This window comes from Fibroporia radiculosa (assembly GCF_000313525.1).
Source record: "Fibroporia radiculosa TFFH 294 genomic supercontigs, scaffold5196, whole genome shotgun sequence".
Lineage (NCBI taxonomy): Eukaryota > Fungi > Basidiomycota > Agaricomycetes > Polyporales > Fibroporiaceae > Fibroporia > Fibroporia radiculosa.
Window position 1 is genome coordinate 69,147 of NW_012133419.1, and position 15,874 is coordinate 85,020.

Genomic DNA, 15,874 nt, shown 5'->3' on the forward strand with positions numbered 1-15,874 from the left:
TTGAGTGCGCTCATCCAATATCATGGACTTCTTGCGTCAGTGCGTCCTGGAGAAGGATGCCTCATTAATACCACGAAATTAAACCCAAGCATCTAGTATTCAGATGCGTACACGCGCAATTCTGGTCTCCAAGACCAACACAATCTCAGGAAATACGGATGAGCGGTAAGACATGCAGTATCGCCCGACAATTTTTGACTGGTTTCACAGCCCACAGCCACTCATCTCCACTCCAAAATGTGTTGATGCAGTTGCGCAACTGGGGTAAAACGCGACCCGGGCCGGGGTCATTAGCCACCAGGCCATACATACCGTACGACGCGGAGCTGGTGAAACCAATTTTCGCCTAGCGTCCTGGCTCGCGACTTTCCCTATTTGCCCAGTCGTACTTGCATCCAAGGCACTCGGCGTGCAGCAAAACAGATCATGAGCACTGTGTGAGACCATGGCGGCTTTATGACTGCAGAAGCCACAAGAGTAGTTACCATAATGTTTCCCCAGCCTTCTCAACGAGCTCCGAGAACACACTGTCACCGAGCCCAAATCCAAATTCTTAGAATCTCATATCAGCGGGCCGACTAGGCTGTGCAATACGCATCGGGTCGTAAGGCCGAGCGAAGAGCGCCTCCGCTCTCACTCGCATTCAGCCCTCCAGCTTTCCTAATACCCAACAACTGCCCAATACCTCGCTGAGGAACAGCGGCGCATGCACCCAACGTGTCTCATACGTCGGGGCCGCGCCGAAGCAGAAATGTGCCTGCTGGACGAGCATGAACGCGACGATCTTCGGGAGGCGATTGCGGTTCGTCAAGTAGCCGGTCCGGGTGACCTTCGGCGCGAAGGTGGCATACACCCAGAGGCCGGTAAGGAAAATCGCAGCCTCTGCGAGGAAGGTGAGCATGGGGTGGTCGAAGAGCCCCGCGCCGATTGCTCTGTCGTCGTATGGGGTGAGCTTGATGTCTGCGATGCGTGCACTTGGTGAGCTAGCAGCTACGGACGATGGGGGGGGGAGGGGGGGCGTCTCACCTGCGCGATGCGATGGCCACTCGAGGAGGAAGTGACTCAGGCTCGCGAGGACAATCACAATCATGTCTGAGAGGGACGCGCGCGCGGTGGGACGCAGTGCCTTGTACCCAAGGGCAACAACGAACCCCACGGCGCCCATGCCGGCGAGGGAGTGGCTGTACGGATAATCGTTCGCATATGGGAAGCAGCCTCTATTTGCCGCAATGGACGTGTCGAGATTGAACGATTCCAGGTTGATGAACTGAAGAAGAAAGAAGGCAGCATCGGCGGCAGCCCCAGCAAGGCATAGGACGGAGAGAGGAATGCCCGGTGCGAAGGGCTTCGCGACGAGGCCTGCATCGCATGAGAAGGTTCGACCTGGCGAATTGCAGAAAGGAGGACCGTACCTGATGAAAAATGCGCGATCCACATAGCTTTACAGGTAAATCAATATATCACAAAAATAGCAAGACGAGATGAGTCGTCCGGGTTGGGGTGTGATGTAGCGAGCAACGAGATTGAACACAACTCCTGCTTGGCATAGCATATATACAGAATGTCCTAAGTTCAAAGCCACGGAGTAGATGGGTCAGACATGACGCCATTGCAGTTGAGGGACGTGGAGACTACCGTCACTCGCTGCTGGCCACACCTCTCGACAGGCTTGGCTGAATGGTGCAGTCATCCCTTCGTCACTGTGCGTCCAGTAACAATCGGCGGCGACCAGCAAATGCCACGGTTGGAGCATCGGCCGAGGCGGCCGTGATCATGCAGTGCCATAGAATTCACAGTGTAACGGACGGATTATACTCGCAGTCCGAGCGCCCAGATTTGCAAGGCAGAAGAAAAAGTTATTGGAAGTGGTCCGGGCGAGTTCGCCTCAGTGGGCGCCCAGGAGCCACTAGGTCACATCTCCAATTCCACTCAAATATTGTAGATGAATCATCGCCTTCATGTGATCAATATAAATTCATTACAGCGCTCATATTACAGAGCTACAGACACAAGTCTACAAAAACATTACTTTTGCAATAGCGCTCGCAAACTGCAGAGCCGGTGTACAAACTCTCAGTAGCGTCCGACGAGCTCTCAGAAACGAATATAGTCGCCCGGGGAAAAGAGAGATAGAAATAAACAATAGATAGCGATCAGCGATGAGACGTCAAGCAGCGAAGAGGGTGCACGATGGTGTGAAATGCATGTATGTGTGAATGAGTCGAAGTAACGGAGCGAGCGTGCCATTCCGACGTAGCAGAATACGTGAGTGTATCAACAAGAGCAAGATTAGACGGTGCGAAGCATCCCGACTTATTACACTGTCTAGGGAATGTCGTCAGCCACACAATCTGAGTCATCAGAAGATGTCTACTCACAATAAATAATCATGACTTCTTTAACTTCTTCAAGCTGTAAAGCTCACCGGACGACGTGTTGATGGAAGCTCAACAGTAAAAGCGCATCCTCTACTTTAACACTCGTCTCGAACTGTGCCGCCTTAGCGTCGCTTCCCATCACGCCCCGACGCACAGCAGCCTTCTCTAGCACGGCATTCTTCTCGAGCTCCGCATCAGTCTCCGACACGCTCACAGGAGGCGGAGGTGATCCTTCTGGACTAGGTGTCACGGCCTCCTGGTAGTCCTCCTCACTCCCCATATGCGAGTCCACATCCGGGTCAGATGGGGTGTGTATTGATAGAGACCGCAACGTAACAGGCACTGACGGTCGCATGCTATGCCGCTCGACGGGTAGTACGCGTAACGGGGCCGCATATATCTGACGGTCCAATTGGTGCTCATGGCGCCACAAGTGAAGCGGTGGTGGGGAGTATAATCGCGGATCCTGGACATAACGGGGTAGTGCATCCACCTCGTCAAACATGTATGGCGGTGGACGAAATGAGTGCATGAGCGGCGATGGAGCCGATGACATCGATGCAGCTGAACGCATTGGCGTACTCGCACGGGAAACGTTCCGCGAGTTGTACGTCGCAAGACTCACGTCGTCCGCGTCTACGTCCATGTAGTGGTCTGCATCGCCCTCGTCCTCATCAATGTCTCCCTCGTCCAATTCATCCTCCTCGCCATCTGGAGAAACGTGCATGCCGCGCGATCTGATGCTTTTCCTTGCCGTCTGGCGAAGATTGCGGAACCAGTTCGTCACCTTGCCTACTTCCATGCCAACCTCCAGCGCGAGCGCGCCGCGCTCCTCGATACTAGGTGTAGTGGTGCGTCGGAAGAGCTTCTTGAGTGCTTCGAGCTGGTGAGGCTCAGGACGTGTGCGACGAGGTCGTGCCTGACTTCGACGGCCATGCGAACGATTGGATGAGGTCTGATACGGCGAGATACGTGGGGAAGCTGGGTGGGAAGATGAGTGGCCGATGCTGTGACTAATACTGCGATGACTTGTCGGAGCTGCGCTGGGCGAACGCCGGGCTCTGGAGATGGGCCCTGCACTAATGGATGTTGGGGCGGGGAACGCGAGAGACGGGTGGCCGGTCGCAGGTGGGACCGAGAGTGATGGGTGAGCGGCGCCTACTGCGGGAGGGAATGGAGAGAAAGTGCGCGAGCGCGAGGGGGCGGCAGGAAGAGACGGATGGAGAGAGACGTGAGCGGGGACAAGGGGAAGGTCGTCGTCGGGGCTACGTTTCTTTGCAATGCTGCGCTGATTCTGGAACCAATTTGTGACAGATTGATAACGCCTGGAAAAGGAAATCAGTCTTTGTTCTTCTCGGCGTCTGATCGATGGTAGCGCATATAATAGACGCCCATATGAATGCCAATATGACACATTGCAAAATGAACGAAAATAGTTGACTCACATTCCGATCCTCGCCCCCAGAGCCTCCCGCTCTTCCTTCGACGGGTGCGGATTGCCCTCGTATACCTTCCGCAGTTCTTCCGTCTGCGCTGCAGATGGTCGAGTCCGGCCCTTGCGCGGTGCGCTCTCCTCCGCCTCGAACAAATGTGGGTGTTGGGGGTTCCCGAGGTAAAACAAAGACGGGTGCTGTGGCTGTTGCAAATGGGCCAGCGGCTCGTCGTCTGAGTATCCTTCGTAATCATGGGGCGCAAGAGAGTGCGACGAGGGGTGTGGAGCCGCCGAGACGGACGCGATAAGGGCAGATATAGGGGGCAGCTGGTTGACCGGACTACTGTTCTTGGTGCTGTGACCAGAGTGGGTGCCTGTGCTCGTCCCCGCCGACGAGCTTTTGTGTCGCTTTTTACACGACGCACGTTTGTTCTGAAACCATGAATTTACGGTTTTCGTCTCCCTGTCAAGATTACATCACAGTGAGCCACTCGCACATGAGGCTATACCGCCAAATTCAGCACGGCGACAGACAAAGGACGACTTACATTCCGAGACGCTCTGCAAGGGAAGTACGCTCCTCGAGCGAGGGGTGTTCACTTTTATCGTAGAGCTCGTTTAATGCTGCGAGCTGGAAGGCAGAATGGCGATGGCGAGGCTTTTTGGGCTGCTCGATGCGCTCTTGATTTGCGCCGGCGGTCATGGCTCGTTGCTTGCTTGTACTGGGTGTGTGCGCAGGGCTGGCCGAGGATGGGTGAAGGAGAGGCGGAGAGGACGGATAAGGAGGGAGCATAGAGGCGGAGAGTTGACAAAGCGCGAGCTATAGGGGGTGAGCGATTCGGGCCTTTAAGCAAGAAAATTAAGCAGGTGGACACTTATACAGCAGCCATCCGAGACGAGCGATTATCCCACGGGTTGCAGCAAATGGCATCATGGCAAATCCCGGCGTCGGCCGTGCTCAGCTCTCAGATCTCATCCGTCCAGAAATTAATTGTCTGTCGCCCTCTGGCCGAGCACGTCGATTCCGGGGCACCGCCCTTGGCCTGTTCGCTGCGAGTACCAGTGGCAGGATGGGAGAGAAGGCGGCGAGGGCGCACGACTATATTGGCGAAGAAGGTGCCTGTGAGTTCATAAATGACTCTCCGCACACGTGGCTACTTTATTCGGCTTTATGGGCGTCTCTTCTATGTGCACTTTGTCACTTTGGTCTGAATCGCCATCCACGTACGCCTGTGGCTGTCGTCGTCTTTATAAACGCAGCTCTCGAGGGCTGCGCATTAACTCCGCAACAATCTTGGCCGATGGTTTCAAAATTTAATGAAGCTGTGCAGACGACAGGAAAGAATGGATTGAAAATGGTTGTTGTAAGCGATCTGATGATCTCGGAATGCAACACTCATCTTGATGACGTTACACAGCAATCTGAGTCTAACTGCACGGTCCTTGTTCTGCAGCCACCTCCTGCAGCATCTCTTCAACGGCACCCGCGACCCTCTACGCGGCGTAGCATTATATCCTGCGGGAACAACGCCTTATCGCACTCACACTCAGCAGCGTATATTCCACCGCCCGGCGCTGCTACCTCCCCAGTACATTCCACTTCAGGGCAATCCAAACGATCCGATGTACCGGTCGGTCGCATGCTCGCACAATCAGCCTGTCACTGTTCGCGCTCCATCAACGAAATCATCATGTAAGTGTACTTATAGTCCTTGTACGGGGGTCCGCAGGCCCGAATGCAGCGGTATGTAACGTACGACCTACATATCACACATGATTACCGATCCCAGTTTCCGTCGCAGAGTCTCTGCCTCCAACACTCCAGACATCTCAATGTAACACTCGTTCATTATGAAACTTCTTCCTGCTCTTCTCCGATATTCTTGATCCACGCCCCAATCGCACCGCTAGAGAAGGGAACCCGTCAGCATTCTACCACGACAGGTGGTCAGCGGATATCCTCACAGAAACCCTTCGTGCCGCAGAAACAGCGCGCGCTTCGTCCCTTTGCTCCAAAATCTGATAGCGTAGGAGAGGGTGCTGATAGTCGCCGCATGGCCTGGACGGGACATGAGCCGTAACCGATCAATCAGAGAATATCCATACAGATATGGACCACTGGGGCGATGACGTACCCCTGATATAGAATCCCCCAAAGTATATGCGGTCTAGATTATACTTTTCCGCGTTCATATACCTATATCGACCGTCGAACATCAGCTCGCCACGCATACTGCGCCCGGCACGACATGTGACATACGCTATCTGTCCAATGTTGTTCGAAACCGCATACAGCAAGCTCTTGCTAATGTCTTGCGGTGTGAAGGTACCCTTCTGCCCACGGTTCTTGAACACTTTGCCGAATGAACTCGCAATCATCGTCGACTTTAGCCCAAACTTGCTATAATCTTGTCCATAGATGTCTCCCACGAGCATGTCTACTCGCGAGTTGTCCCCCTGCTCCGAGAGCTCTAAAATTTCTGAAGAATCGCAGATGCAATGATCCGTCCGACAATCGCCGAGAAAGCACTTACCATCGAATGTCGTAGCGGGCGTCAGCAAACTCAGCAGCCCCCACAGCGTCCCACCGCCTAGACTCGTCCCGCTAACTCGCTCATATGATCCGTCTTCGTCGACCTTCACGATCGACACACCCGAGCCGATATTCACCAGCAGACAGGGGAGCTGCGGTGTGGGCGATTCCTCGAATGTGACTGCATACGTTGGTGGATCCGGGCTTGGGCGTTCTAGCGCACCTCCCGATGGTGGTGGATGCGATACTGCACTGATGAGCTCGTCCGAGAAGTAGTACACCTCGTCGGGGATGAGCGTGAGGAACTTCAAGCCCTCGATCAGACACTCCATCTCATCTTCTCTACGCACCTCGACCTGCAGCTCGCACCCGAAGAGTTCGTAGAACCGATGTGCGCCGCCGCCGGTCGCCATGATCTTCACGCCGCGGCGCATCTCCGCCATTGACACGCCATTGAGCTTTGCGCTCCGCTCGATGAGTGCCTGGATGAACGCGACACAATCGTCGATGTGTTCAGTCTCAAAGCGCTCAAAATTCAGCTGCCCGCCGGGGAAGTGCTGCACCGACACGCGCCGCAGTAGTGACTCGTGCAGAAGCGAGCTGTGATCGAAGAAGGGGTATTCGAAGGAGGTGCTGGGATGTCCGTTTGGCGGGTCGAGGACGGCGGGCGTGAGCGCGCCATTGAGCTTGGAATGTGCTATCCCTCTATGTGGTGGTGAGCTCGATATGGGCGTGCTTCTCGATGGTGAGGTTGATAAAGGAGTAGAAATATCACTGGCGACGCTGGATCCTCTTGTTGCCGCTATTGACGGGGACTTGGGCGGGTCTGGCGAGCGGGTAAAATAGACCACTTTCGCCAGCGATCCTCCTATCTAGATTTGAATCATGAGAACAGACGAGGGACACATGGACAATGCAGATCCTTACGTCTACAGCGATGTGCGAAACGGGTTCGATGTAATTGGGCAGATAGATTCCCCTGCTATCTCGAGTCTGGCGCGAGTCGTCAGAAGGCGAAGTGCACTATTCAACATCGAACGACTTACCTCGGGGGATTCCTCGTCTAAGATAAGTGCTCCCCGCGTGTCCACCTGGATCGCTTTTGCAGTAGGCAATGAAGGGCCGGACATCGCGTGGGTTCAAGATAAGAAGAAAGGGGAATGGGGTTGCGTCAGACGTTAGGGACACCGGATACAGCGTTGCGAGACTACGAAGAAGCTGCGCTGCCGACTAGAAGACAGAGAAGACTAACGTTGCGAGGAGGGGCGGGAGGTCTAAATGATGCCAGGTTTATTATTTGGAAAGGAGCGAATACGTGTAGCGGAATAACCTGAGCGTCGTACGACTCGAGGAATGGTCACAGAACTGGTCCGACAGCCGGCACTTTGGACACGATGTGTATATGAGCAAGCGCGAGGGAATCATGGTAACCTTTTGTGGGGCGGCAATGACATGGCTGGTAAAGTAAAAGATCGTGACAGCCGACTACAGCCGATCAGCAGTATGCGAGTCATCCATACAGACCATACTACGCTTTCTCACTGCGGCACTACGAGACTACTCCTGTGAGAAGCCGTTCTTGTCTTCACTACCAATTCTACCCTTGTCCTCTCATGCGCGAATAGATATATGAGAATCGGTCCACGAATGTCCGAGCCTAGCTTGAGCCTAGCCAACAACACTCCCCACGGAAACATCATCCACGGGCACCATGGGTAGGTCATACACACATTGCCAGCCACAACTTTTCAGCCCCCAATAGCAGAGACTACCAATTGACACACAGAGTCTTGTTCCGCACGCACGGCTAGTTCCAGCGTGACTCCTTGTGCCTTCGAATATGCCATTCGACAGCGCACAAGCACCTTCCCGCATCCACCTGAAACCAGCCCAGAGAGTTGTAGTGTGTGCACTGTTGGTGATTGAGGGTCTTCCGTCCCTCCCAGTGGTTGCATGTTGAGTATCTCGATGATAGAATCGCATGCAGCTGTCAAAAGCAGTGTGAGAAGCAAGAACAGGATGTGGATTACATGGCTAAACGTACCTTTCATGGATTCCATGGCAGACAGTGAGAATGTCTCGGTCGCCGATGCGCCCCCACGCAATCGATCCCATTCCGATGCGAATGTGACATAGCTGGGAACAACGTAATCACCCGCAGTAAGCTCCGCCTCCTCCAGCTGATACTCATCCTCATAGCCGTCCTCCTCAGGCTCACCGGTAGAAGGATCCACCTCCTTGCTAACAAATTTGAGTGTACACTGGAAGGACGCCAGAGCGAACTCATCTGGGCTGTCGCGAGTAAAGGAAACATAAACAAGCCCAGGGGAGTTTGCAGCTGATAGGCTTGATATTTGAATAATTCCGTCTTCTGTCAAGCCGGCATCAGCTTGAGATTGCATGGCCACAGATACCTGTTCCAAGACAGTATCTGCAATAGTATTTGATACATTGAACTGAGCAGAAGCTGTGAGATGGTCTTCCATTGATACAAGACCAATATTACCTGGAAGATGATATGCTCCTTGAAGATGTGCTTGACGCAAGAGACCTGGTATTCGGTCTCCGCCTCGGTGAGCTGCGTAGGCTTTGCACTACTATTGAGCACAGGGCCATACGATGCAAACTCCGGAACGTCAGACAGTTGCTGGGCATATATCGACTGCGTCTCTGCCGCTGTTTGGGGCGGGGGAGTTGCGGCTGCTTTCGAGGTGGATGGAACACCGATCGTCTCCAAGCTGCTAGGTCTAGCAACCTCCTTCGCGGCTTGCTCCCTGCTGATTTTGGGTATCGACGCGACATCGAACGGCTGCTCAGCAGCATCCGGATCGCTCATATAGGAGACCAATTTAGACTCCAGGGCAGATAAGGAATACGTTGAGTCTGCAAACAAATGAGCATTGTATCGAGCTACTGGGCACAACCAATTACCCTCTTTAATGTATGTCGTAACAAGTGGAGGCTCTTGATACACTTTCAGATACATGGCGGCTCGATCGCGAACTTCATCATCAACATCATCCAGGCATCTATGGCAATATTGAACCATCTGAACTGCAATGGTGTAGATAACTTACCGTCTTAGAAGTACATTCACGCTGTTGCTCAATTTTTCGTCAAGCCCATTCAAACCGAACTTCGCCAAGCTTGCAACGGCGGCCGCGCGCACGGTCGCATTCTCGAGTACAACACGATTGTATATGTAGCGAATATACTTCGTTGGCTGTGGCGACTTGGGACCCTCAACCCCTAGCAGATGCAGAATGCGAACAGACAGCTTGGTGAATTCGCAATCTTCAATGAATTCGCATAGATGTGACAACGCTTGTTCTTTGCACTCGCCAATAAATTTGATCATATCGAACATAGCCTCGACGACTGCGCGCTTGAAGTCGTAGCCACCTTCATCGCGCAGAACTCCAGACAGGAAAGAAAGCATGGAGGCGTGTTTTGTGGGGAACTTGAGGCAAAGTGAGCGTATGGCATCTACGATGATCACTTTGAATTCATCGCTGATTTCACTCATGAAGCCAGTAATTTGCTTCATAAGGCGGTCTACGGAAGCTTCATTGCCAGTCTTCACGTTTGATCAGTACACTGGCGTCAAGGACTCTCGCGCAACGGCTCACCTTAAGTAAGGTAGTAATTGCGTAGGTCGCAACGCTCCTGTTCTGATCGGATATGAGATTTTCCAAGTCCATATTGCAGGCGGCAACGCTAGCCGGATGGTTAATAGCGAGTGAAGCCAGCGTTCGAGTTGCGGCAAATTTGAGAGTAGACTTGGGGGAGGAGAGGAAGAGCTGAAGCACTACATATCGCATATCAATAGTAAACTACTCGATGGCCCTAGCCCTACATACCTGCGATTGATCGCGTTAACTGTGCAGAAGTGACGCCCTTCATCTCACAAATTGCACGAGCAGCTTCCAAGTTAACCATGTCACTCTTGTGTCGTAACCATCCCTCGAGGAGATCAAACATTTGCCGTTGAACACTGTAGTGAATGTCAAGAGATTACGAATCAGACGGAAAACAAGACTCACTTGGGATCCTCTTCCATGACCTTGGACGCATATCGGATGAGCATGCAAAGTGCCATAGGATTTTTAAGAGTAGTACCAGCGCCAGATTTTCCACCTCCAAGCTGTTGAATCATCTTGGTCACGGCCATACGATCCTGTTGACGAATCAAATATAGCAGACCCAGCGCGTGGTATTGTGTAATATAACTTGTGGAGGGAATAGGCTGATATCCGCTATTCGAAGGGGTGGACGAGGCTCCCCATCCAAGATACGACCCAGAAGAGCTGTTTCCAAACAAAGAAGACGAAGACTTCGCGTTCACTGCTTCTTGTGCTTCGTTCACCCATCGACGGACTACATCCTTAGCGGCAGGGAACAAATGATATGCTGAAACTAAGGCAGCAGACGAGATTGAAGGAGTCTTATCAACGATTGCAGCCTTGAAGAATCGTTCTACACCTTGGGCCATGGATGGCTGCCCCATCATCAATAACACATACACGATTGATCTCGAACGCACATACGTCTATAATACGACATAACGCGCGGATCGCATTAGGTCGATAGATGACCTCGGAATTGGGCTGCATGTCCTTCATGATACTGCTTGTCACCATTATGACATCCTCTGCTGTAATGGCCAGTTCCTTGATCGTCAAGTATACCATCTGCCGTAGGGCACTCTGCATCCAAAGTGAGCTGACCCGCTTGTGGGAATATCGTCAGTTCGTGCTTACATCTTTGTGCTGGAATAGCTTTGTCGTTCCGAAAAATAACGTCGTAGCCTCCTGCGTACCAAAGGTTTCCCCGACATAGAGTAAGTACACGATACGAGTGAGTAACGCTCTGCATTTCCTGGGACTGATTGGCGAGTCGTTAAAGACACGAGCTTCTTGAATCACAGTGGTCTTGTTGTTGTAATAGGTGCTGAGCCCACTATCCTCGTCCTTCTTCGAGAAGACAGACATCGCGGCGACGGAAGAATGCAGTGTGCGATGTGGTATTGACGCCGGCTCGACGTGTTAAACAACGGCCTGCATACGCAAACTACTTACCTGTATACGAAATTTAATAGCCGTCTCAGTGGCTAAGTTGCTTAGATTAATGGTTATTTTGTGGCCGGTCATGTGACATTAATGATAGTGCGGATACTTTCGAGCAAAAACGCTTAGATAACGCATATGTAATACCGCAGTGCAAGCCTGGACCACCCATTCAAGTGCACAAGTAGTAATATTAGTAATTTACCCCATTCAGATTTCTAAAAATCAGGTTTAAAGCGACAGCACACGATGTACCTTCATCGCACCGCGAGATTATAATGCAAACGAGTGACGAAATGAGATCAATATGCAGTAGCAGAAGGCATCTCCCTACGACATGCAAACATTGTTCCCAACCTAAGTGCACGAAGTCCGTATTGTCCATGTGTCATTACAAGAGTGGTATCGGATATAAGAATGAACCTGCGAGTCCAAGCACGACAACCGACGATGTCCACAAGAAAATCACCAGACAACTCGTCCTTACAGAGCAACGAAAGCGCCAGCAACAGCACCAGCAGCCATGACAGCCCATGAGCCAAGGCTGAGATCAAACTTGGCCGGAGAACCGTTGAAGTTCGTGGTAGCAGGTGCAGAACTGGTAGTTGTAGCAGCGCTAGTAGTGGATGACGATGATGACGAACTGGAACCCGTAGTTGTGGTCGACCCCGTAGTAGACAAAGAACTGCACATCCGCAAGTCAACTGCTGCTAACATCAACCAACGGCAACAATACTTACGAAGTAGTAGAGCTACTGGAACTTGTAGTCGACGACGTTGTAGTCGAAGGGGTCTGCGCAATGCTGAAGGATCCGGACGATCCATACACGTCGTTGATGTTGCTAGTGGAGACCGAAGGTTAGACAGCGTCGCCTGGCAACCTTATAATAACATACGTGACGTTCACTGCTTCCAAAACATAGCCCGCCCTACACCGACACGTCAGTATGCCCCTCAATACATTCAAGGGGCATGACTTACCCAGGAGGAACAGATGGCATTTCAAAGCTCAGGAAACCCAACGAGGGTTGAATATTGCCTGCAATGGCGAACGCGTTGTGGAAAACGGAATTCACCAACTCCAAGGAGAATAAAGAAGCCGAGTCTGTCGCAGTCCAACTGATGTTCGCTGACGTTCCGCTCTGCCAGTTAGTCGGCGTTTGCAAGGTGATCTGGGCAGTAGCGGCGGATGCGAAAGCGGCGAGGGTAGCCAAGGCACTACGCAAAGATATCCGTCAGCCTCACCAACGCAGCAGTGTCACTTCGTACAAACCTGATCTTCGCGAACATCTTGAAACTGGGTGGAGGTCGTCGGATGGAGGAGAGGCGAGGGAAGGACGGAGAGAGGAAGACCGGACAACGTCGCACAAGGGGGCGGAAAGTTGCATTCTCGCTTATATAGATGTATCAAAACCACCGTTCCCACGTAATCTTCCAAGAACGTTCCGGCAGCCACCCGTTGGCCGCCAGCGGATTACACGGCTCTATTTTGGTCAGAGCCTCAACAGATTCGGTGTTTGTAGCCGCGTGTCACTTCTGCCAGATCACGCCTCAGCCGCTTGGCAGCCTCAAGTCCTAAACAAAGAACGGGCCAAACCGCCCCTACGATACGCATATCTACAACACTCCAGTGCATTCCCGAGGGAGAGGGGAGCCCGTTTGATGACACACGCAAGTGAGATAGGGAGCGCAATAAGGACGTGCCGAATCTATCATGTGGACCCCGTAGATTGTGCGATATCAATGGAAGCCATCTCCTCCAAGCCTCTGCTCGGCTTCTAAGCGATTCTATCACAGGGCGGAGCTGATCACTAGATTACTAGTATATCTGCAACGAGGGCGTGAACACACACTTTGCTGGACCTTGGGAAAAGCAATTCACCTCATCGAATGGCCTGGTATCGTTGAAACAACTCTCCCAGACCTCATTCACGACACGTTCGGCTGTTGCTTCGTCCGGGCATGCTGTATTGGCACTGACAGATAGAATGGCCCGTCGTCGGACACATGCCTAGAATGAAATGTGGTAGTTTGTGAACTTCACCGATTCTGACGTAAATAGACACACCTGGTGCTGCTTGGAGAATGATACAAAGCCACGACGAAGCTCGCGGGTCCACCTGCAGTCACCACTCAGGCTACTGGCGCGGATCTTTCACCCAATACGTGTCAGCCAGACACAAATCATCACGCGATTACTTAATAACAATGTAACATACCTCACTGCAGGCATGATGCCTCAGGTTTCTCCAGTTGACGTTAAATTTGGCATGATCGTACATGTGTACGAGTTCGTGCACCAGCGTGTCTTCCATGTGATTCTTGCTGAAGAACCTGCCCTGGCAAAGGGTGATTGCGCCTGCGTCCGGATTGAACCCGCCTGCTCGACTATAGTCGCACGGAACGCACACGATATCTTTCGACGACACAACACATCCGGACAATCTGAGGTGTTTCAGCATAAAGACAACGGCAGGACCTACAGGTACGATAGTGAGATATGTTCCAGACGAGAGTATTCATAGCTAAGCGGGTATGACGTTCAAAAGAGACTTCCACGTGTACTGACTGTAATTCATGAGTTCTCTCTTCCACTTCTCGCAAGTTTGACCCTGAAGCCGTTCCATCTCCGCTTGCCGCTCCTGAGCTGTACCACCGAGGCCCGTTATTACAGAAAATGTGCGTCGCCATTGCTCAAAAGCAGATTCGTCATCATTGGAAGAACCAGCACTTAGAGGACCAGAATCAGGAACACCGCTAGACATAGAAGCTACCAAAGGAAATGACGGCCGTTTGAAGTGCAAGGAAAGACCCAAGGTGCGCCGACAATGAGCACTGGGTTGCAACACGTGGTGTGTTTCAGATTTCACAGGCTCGATCATCCAGTGGCAAGTCGCGGCGCTCCCTCCCGGGATGCCTCTGCGACGATACAGTTCAGCGAACACGAACACAAACAACGTACTTACTGTCTATATAGGGCTCGGCCCTCGCGGACAATAAAGGGATTTTTTTAAAAAAATAAATAAATAAAAAAAGTGCGCTCCCAAATCCGAGGATCAGCGCTCAGCAGCCCCTACATAGCGATGTCCGGGACGTCGCTATGTAAATAGTGTCACTGTGTATGCGATGTACCGGTAACGATATGCAAATGTTGCGCAACATAGATAACATGGTGTCAACAGCTGCGAACAGGACATTCACATAGTACTACGTTAACCTTTTGATGAAGCACGCAGCTACAACCCACAGCGAGATTGTGACACATGAAAAGTACGCCAATTACAACTTTGCTGGATTGGTCCAAACAGGTCTCCTTTTCTGTTCACCGCGTTATCAATTGACATTCTTCGTAGACATACCCTACCCACCTCTGTGAAGGCTTTCAGACCTTCCTGTATGACAAGTCAGCTGAATTTCAAGTCTCGGGTTATCTCTTACTTTGATGTTTGTGCTTGTCTGTTGTCGTATGGTCTCCTTCGAACGTGCATGAGCCACAACAACATCCTCCACGCTAGCGATACGATTGGCCAGTAGCAGAGCACGTTTGGTGCTCTGTACCGCATCGGGCGAGTTGGCGTTGATATCGGCGGCCCAATGTAGTGCAGTCTGAAGGACTTGATCATCTGGGACAACCTGGTTAATGCTGTATCAAGACGATCAGTAAGCCTGGATTGAAGGCAATGAAAGAAGAAACATTGACGACTAACAACCCAAAACGAATGGCTGCCTCTGTTGCGGTAATGGTTCTACCCAAAAGAAGCAGCTCACTAGCGAGCTGTCTATTCGCCGTCAGAGGTGGAAAGACAGCGCGAATGCAATAAGCTCGCCTGGTGACCAGCTATCCTAGCAAATCTTGGCATTCCTACAAGGTTTGACGTGGTGCCAATCAAGTGATCAATATTCCAGAGTAAGTAGGACCGCATACCGCCCTGAATAGCGACAACGCCGCGCTTTACCTCCGGGAAAGCAAATTTTGCATTTTCACCAGCAATTACCAGATCGCAGTTCATAATGAGCTCCATTCCCCCGCCATACGCGCCGCCGTTCACCGCCGCAATCATCGGCTTGGAAGAACTGTAGCGGCGAGAGATAGACCCAAATCCGTCGGTATCGGATATGATGCTTTCACCTTCGTCACCCAGTAATCCAGCTTCTGAGCGCTTGTTCCATCTACGTGGATTGTCAAGTGTCAATGGGATTTGCGAACATAATACGCAGTATAAGAGGAGCATACGCAATCAAGTCCGCACCCGCACAGAACATGCGCCCTTCGCCTGTGATGACCACAACCCTAGTGTAGCTTAAATGGCTGTCTCCGTGAACAGAAGATGTGAGTACAAACCACAAGCTCGGCTCATTATCGAACCAATGTAAAACCTTGCTGATATCTCCCTCCATAGTGGGAGTCAAGGCGTTGAGTGCTCTGGGACGGTTGAAGGCTAGGAGCATGACATGTTCCTGTGGA

At 51.9% G+C, this 15,874-nt stretch overlaps 6 protein-coding genes across 6 annotated transcripts; all 6 read right to left on the reverse strand.

The window, feature by feature from the left end:
* Positions 1-643: 643 nt before the first annotated feature.
* Positions 644-1,437, reverse strand: FIBRA_05799 (uncharacterized protein; the record flags this gene model as incomplete). Its single annotated transcript, XM_012327548.1, has 2 exons — positions 644-1,359; positions 1,413-1,437. 2 exons carry the CDS (start codon positions 1,435-1,437, stop codon positions 644-646), a joined length of 741 nt encoding a protein of 246 aa, XP_012182938.1.
* A 984-nt stretch (positions 1,438-2,421) lies between these two features.
* Positions 2,422-4,603, reverse strand: FIBRA_05800 (uncharacterized protein; the record flags this gene model as incomplete). Its single annotated transcript, XM_012327549.1, has 3 exons — positions 2,422-3,703; positions 3,824-4,273; positions 4,359-4,603. 3 exons carry the CDS (start codon positions 4,601-4,603, stop codon positions 2,422-2,424), a joined length of 1,977 nt encoding a protein of 658 aa, XP_012182939.1.
* Positions 4,604-5,659: 1,056 nt separating this feature from the next.
* FIBRA_05801 (uncharacterized protein) lies at positions 5,660-7,473 on the reverse strand (the record flags this gene model as incomplete). The annotated part of the gene is made up of 7 exons (XM_012327550.1): positions 5,660-5,717; positions 5,776-5,869; positions 5,946-6,007; positions 6,071-6,290; positions 6,345-7,215; positions 7,271-7,336; positions 7,390-7,473. 7 exons carry the CDS (start codon positions 7,471-7,473, stop codon positions 5,660-5,662), a joined length of 1,455 nt encoding a protein of 484 aa, XP_012182940.1.
* Positions 7,474-8,091: 618 nt separating this feature from the next.
* FIBRA_05802 (uncharacterized protein) lies at positions 8,092-11,334 on the reverse strand (the record flags this gene model as incomplete). Its single annotated transcript, XM_012327551.1, has 10 exons — positions 8,092-8,330; positions 8,388-8,799; positions 8,850-9,226; positions 9,275-9,372; positions 9,421-9,920; positions 9,973-10,151; positions 10,204-10,337; positions 10,387-10,841; positions 10,891-11,049; positions 11,104-11,334. The coding sequence occupies 10 exons, from the start codon at positions 11,332-11,334 to the stop codon at positions 8,092-8,094; spliced, it is 2,784 nt and encodes a 927-aa protein (XP_012182941.1).
* Positions 11,335-11,892: 558 nt separating this feature from the next.
* Positions 11,893-14,174, reverse strand: FIBRA_05803 (uncharacterized protein; the record flags this gene model as incomplete). Its single annotated transcript, XM_012327552.1, has 9 exons — positions 11,893-12,094; positions 12,150-12,251; positions 12,306-12,338; positions 12,391-12,627; positions 12,683-12,802; positions 13,263-13,420; positions 13,478-13,561; positions 13,629-13,888; positions 13,979-14,174. The coding sequence occupies 9 exons, from the start codon at positions 14,172-14,174 to the stop codon at positions 11,893-11,895; spliced, it is 1,392 nt and encodes a 463-aa protein (XP_012182942.1).
* A 514-nt stretch (positions 14,175-14,688) lies between these two features.
* Positions 14,689-15,807, reverse strand: FIBRA_05804 (uncharacterized protein; the record flags this gene model as incomplete). Its single annotated transcript, XM_012327553.1, has 6 exons — positions 14,689-14,727; positions 14,778-14,801; positions 14,848-15,052; positions 15,117-15,184; positions 15,276-15,579; positions 15,644-15,807. 6 exons carry the CDS (start codon positions 15,805-15,807, stop codon positions 14,689-14,691), a joined length of 804 nt encoding a protein of 267 aa, XP_012182943.1.
* Positions 15,808-15,874: the final 67 nt, after the last annotated feature.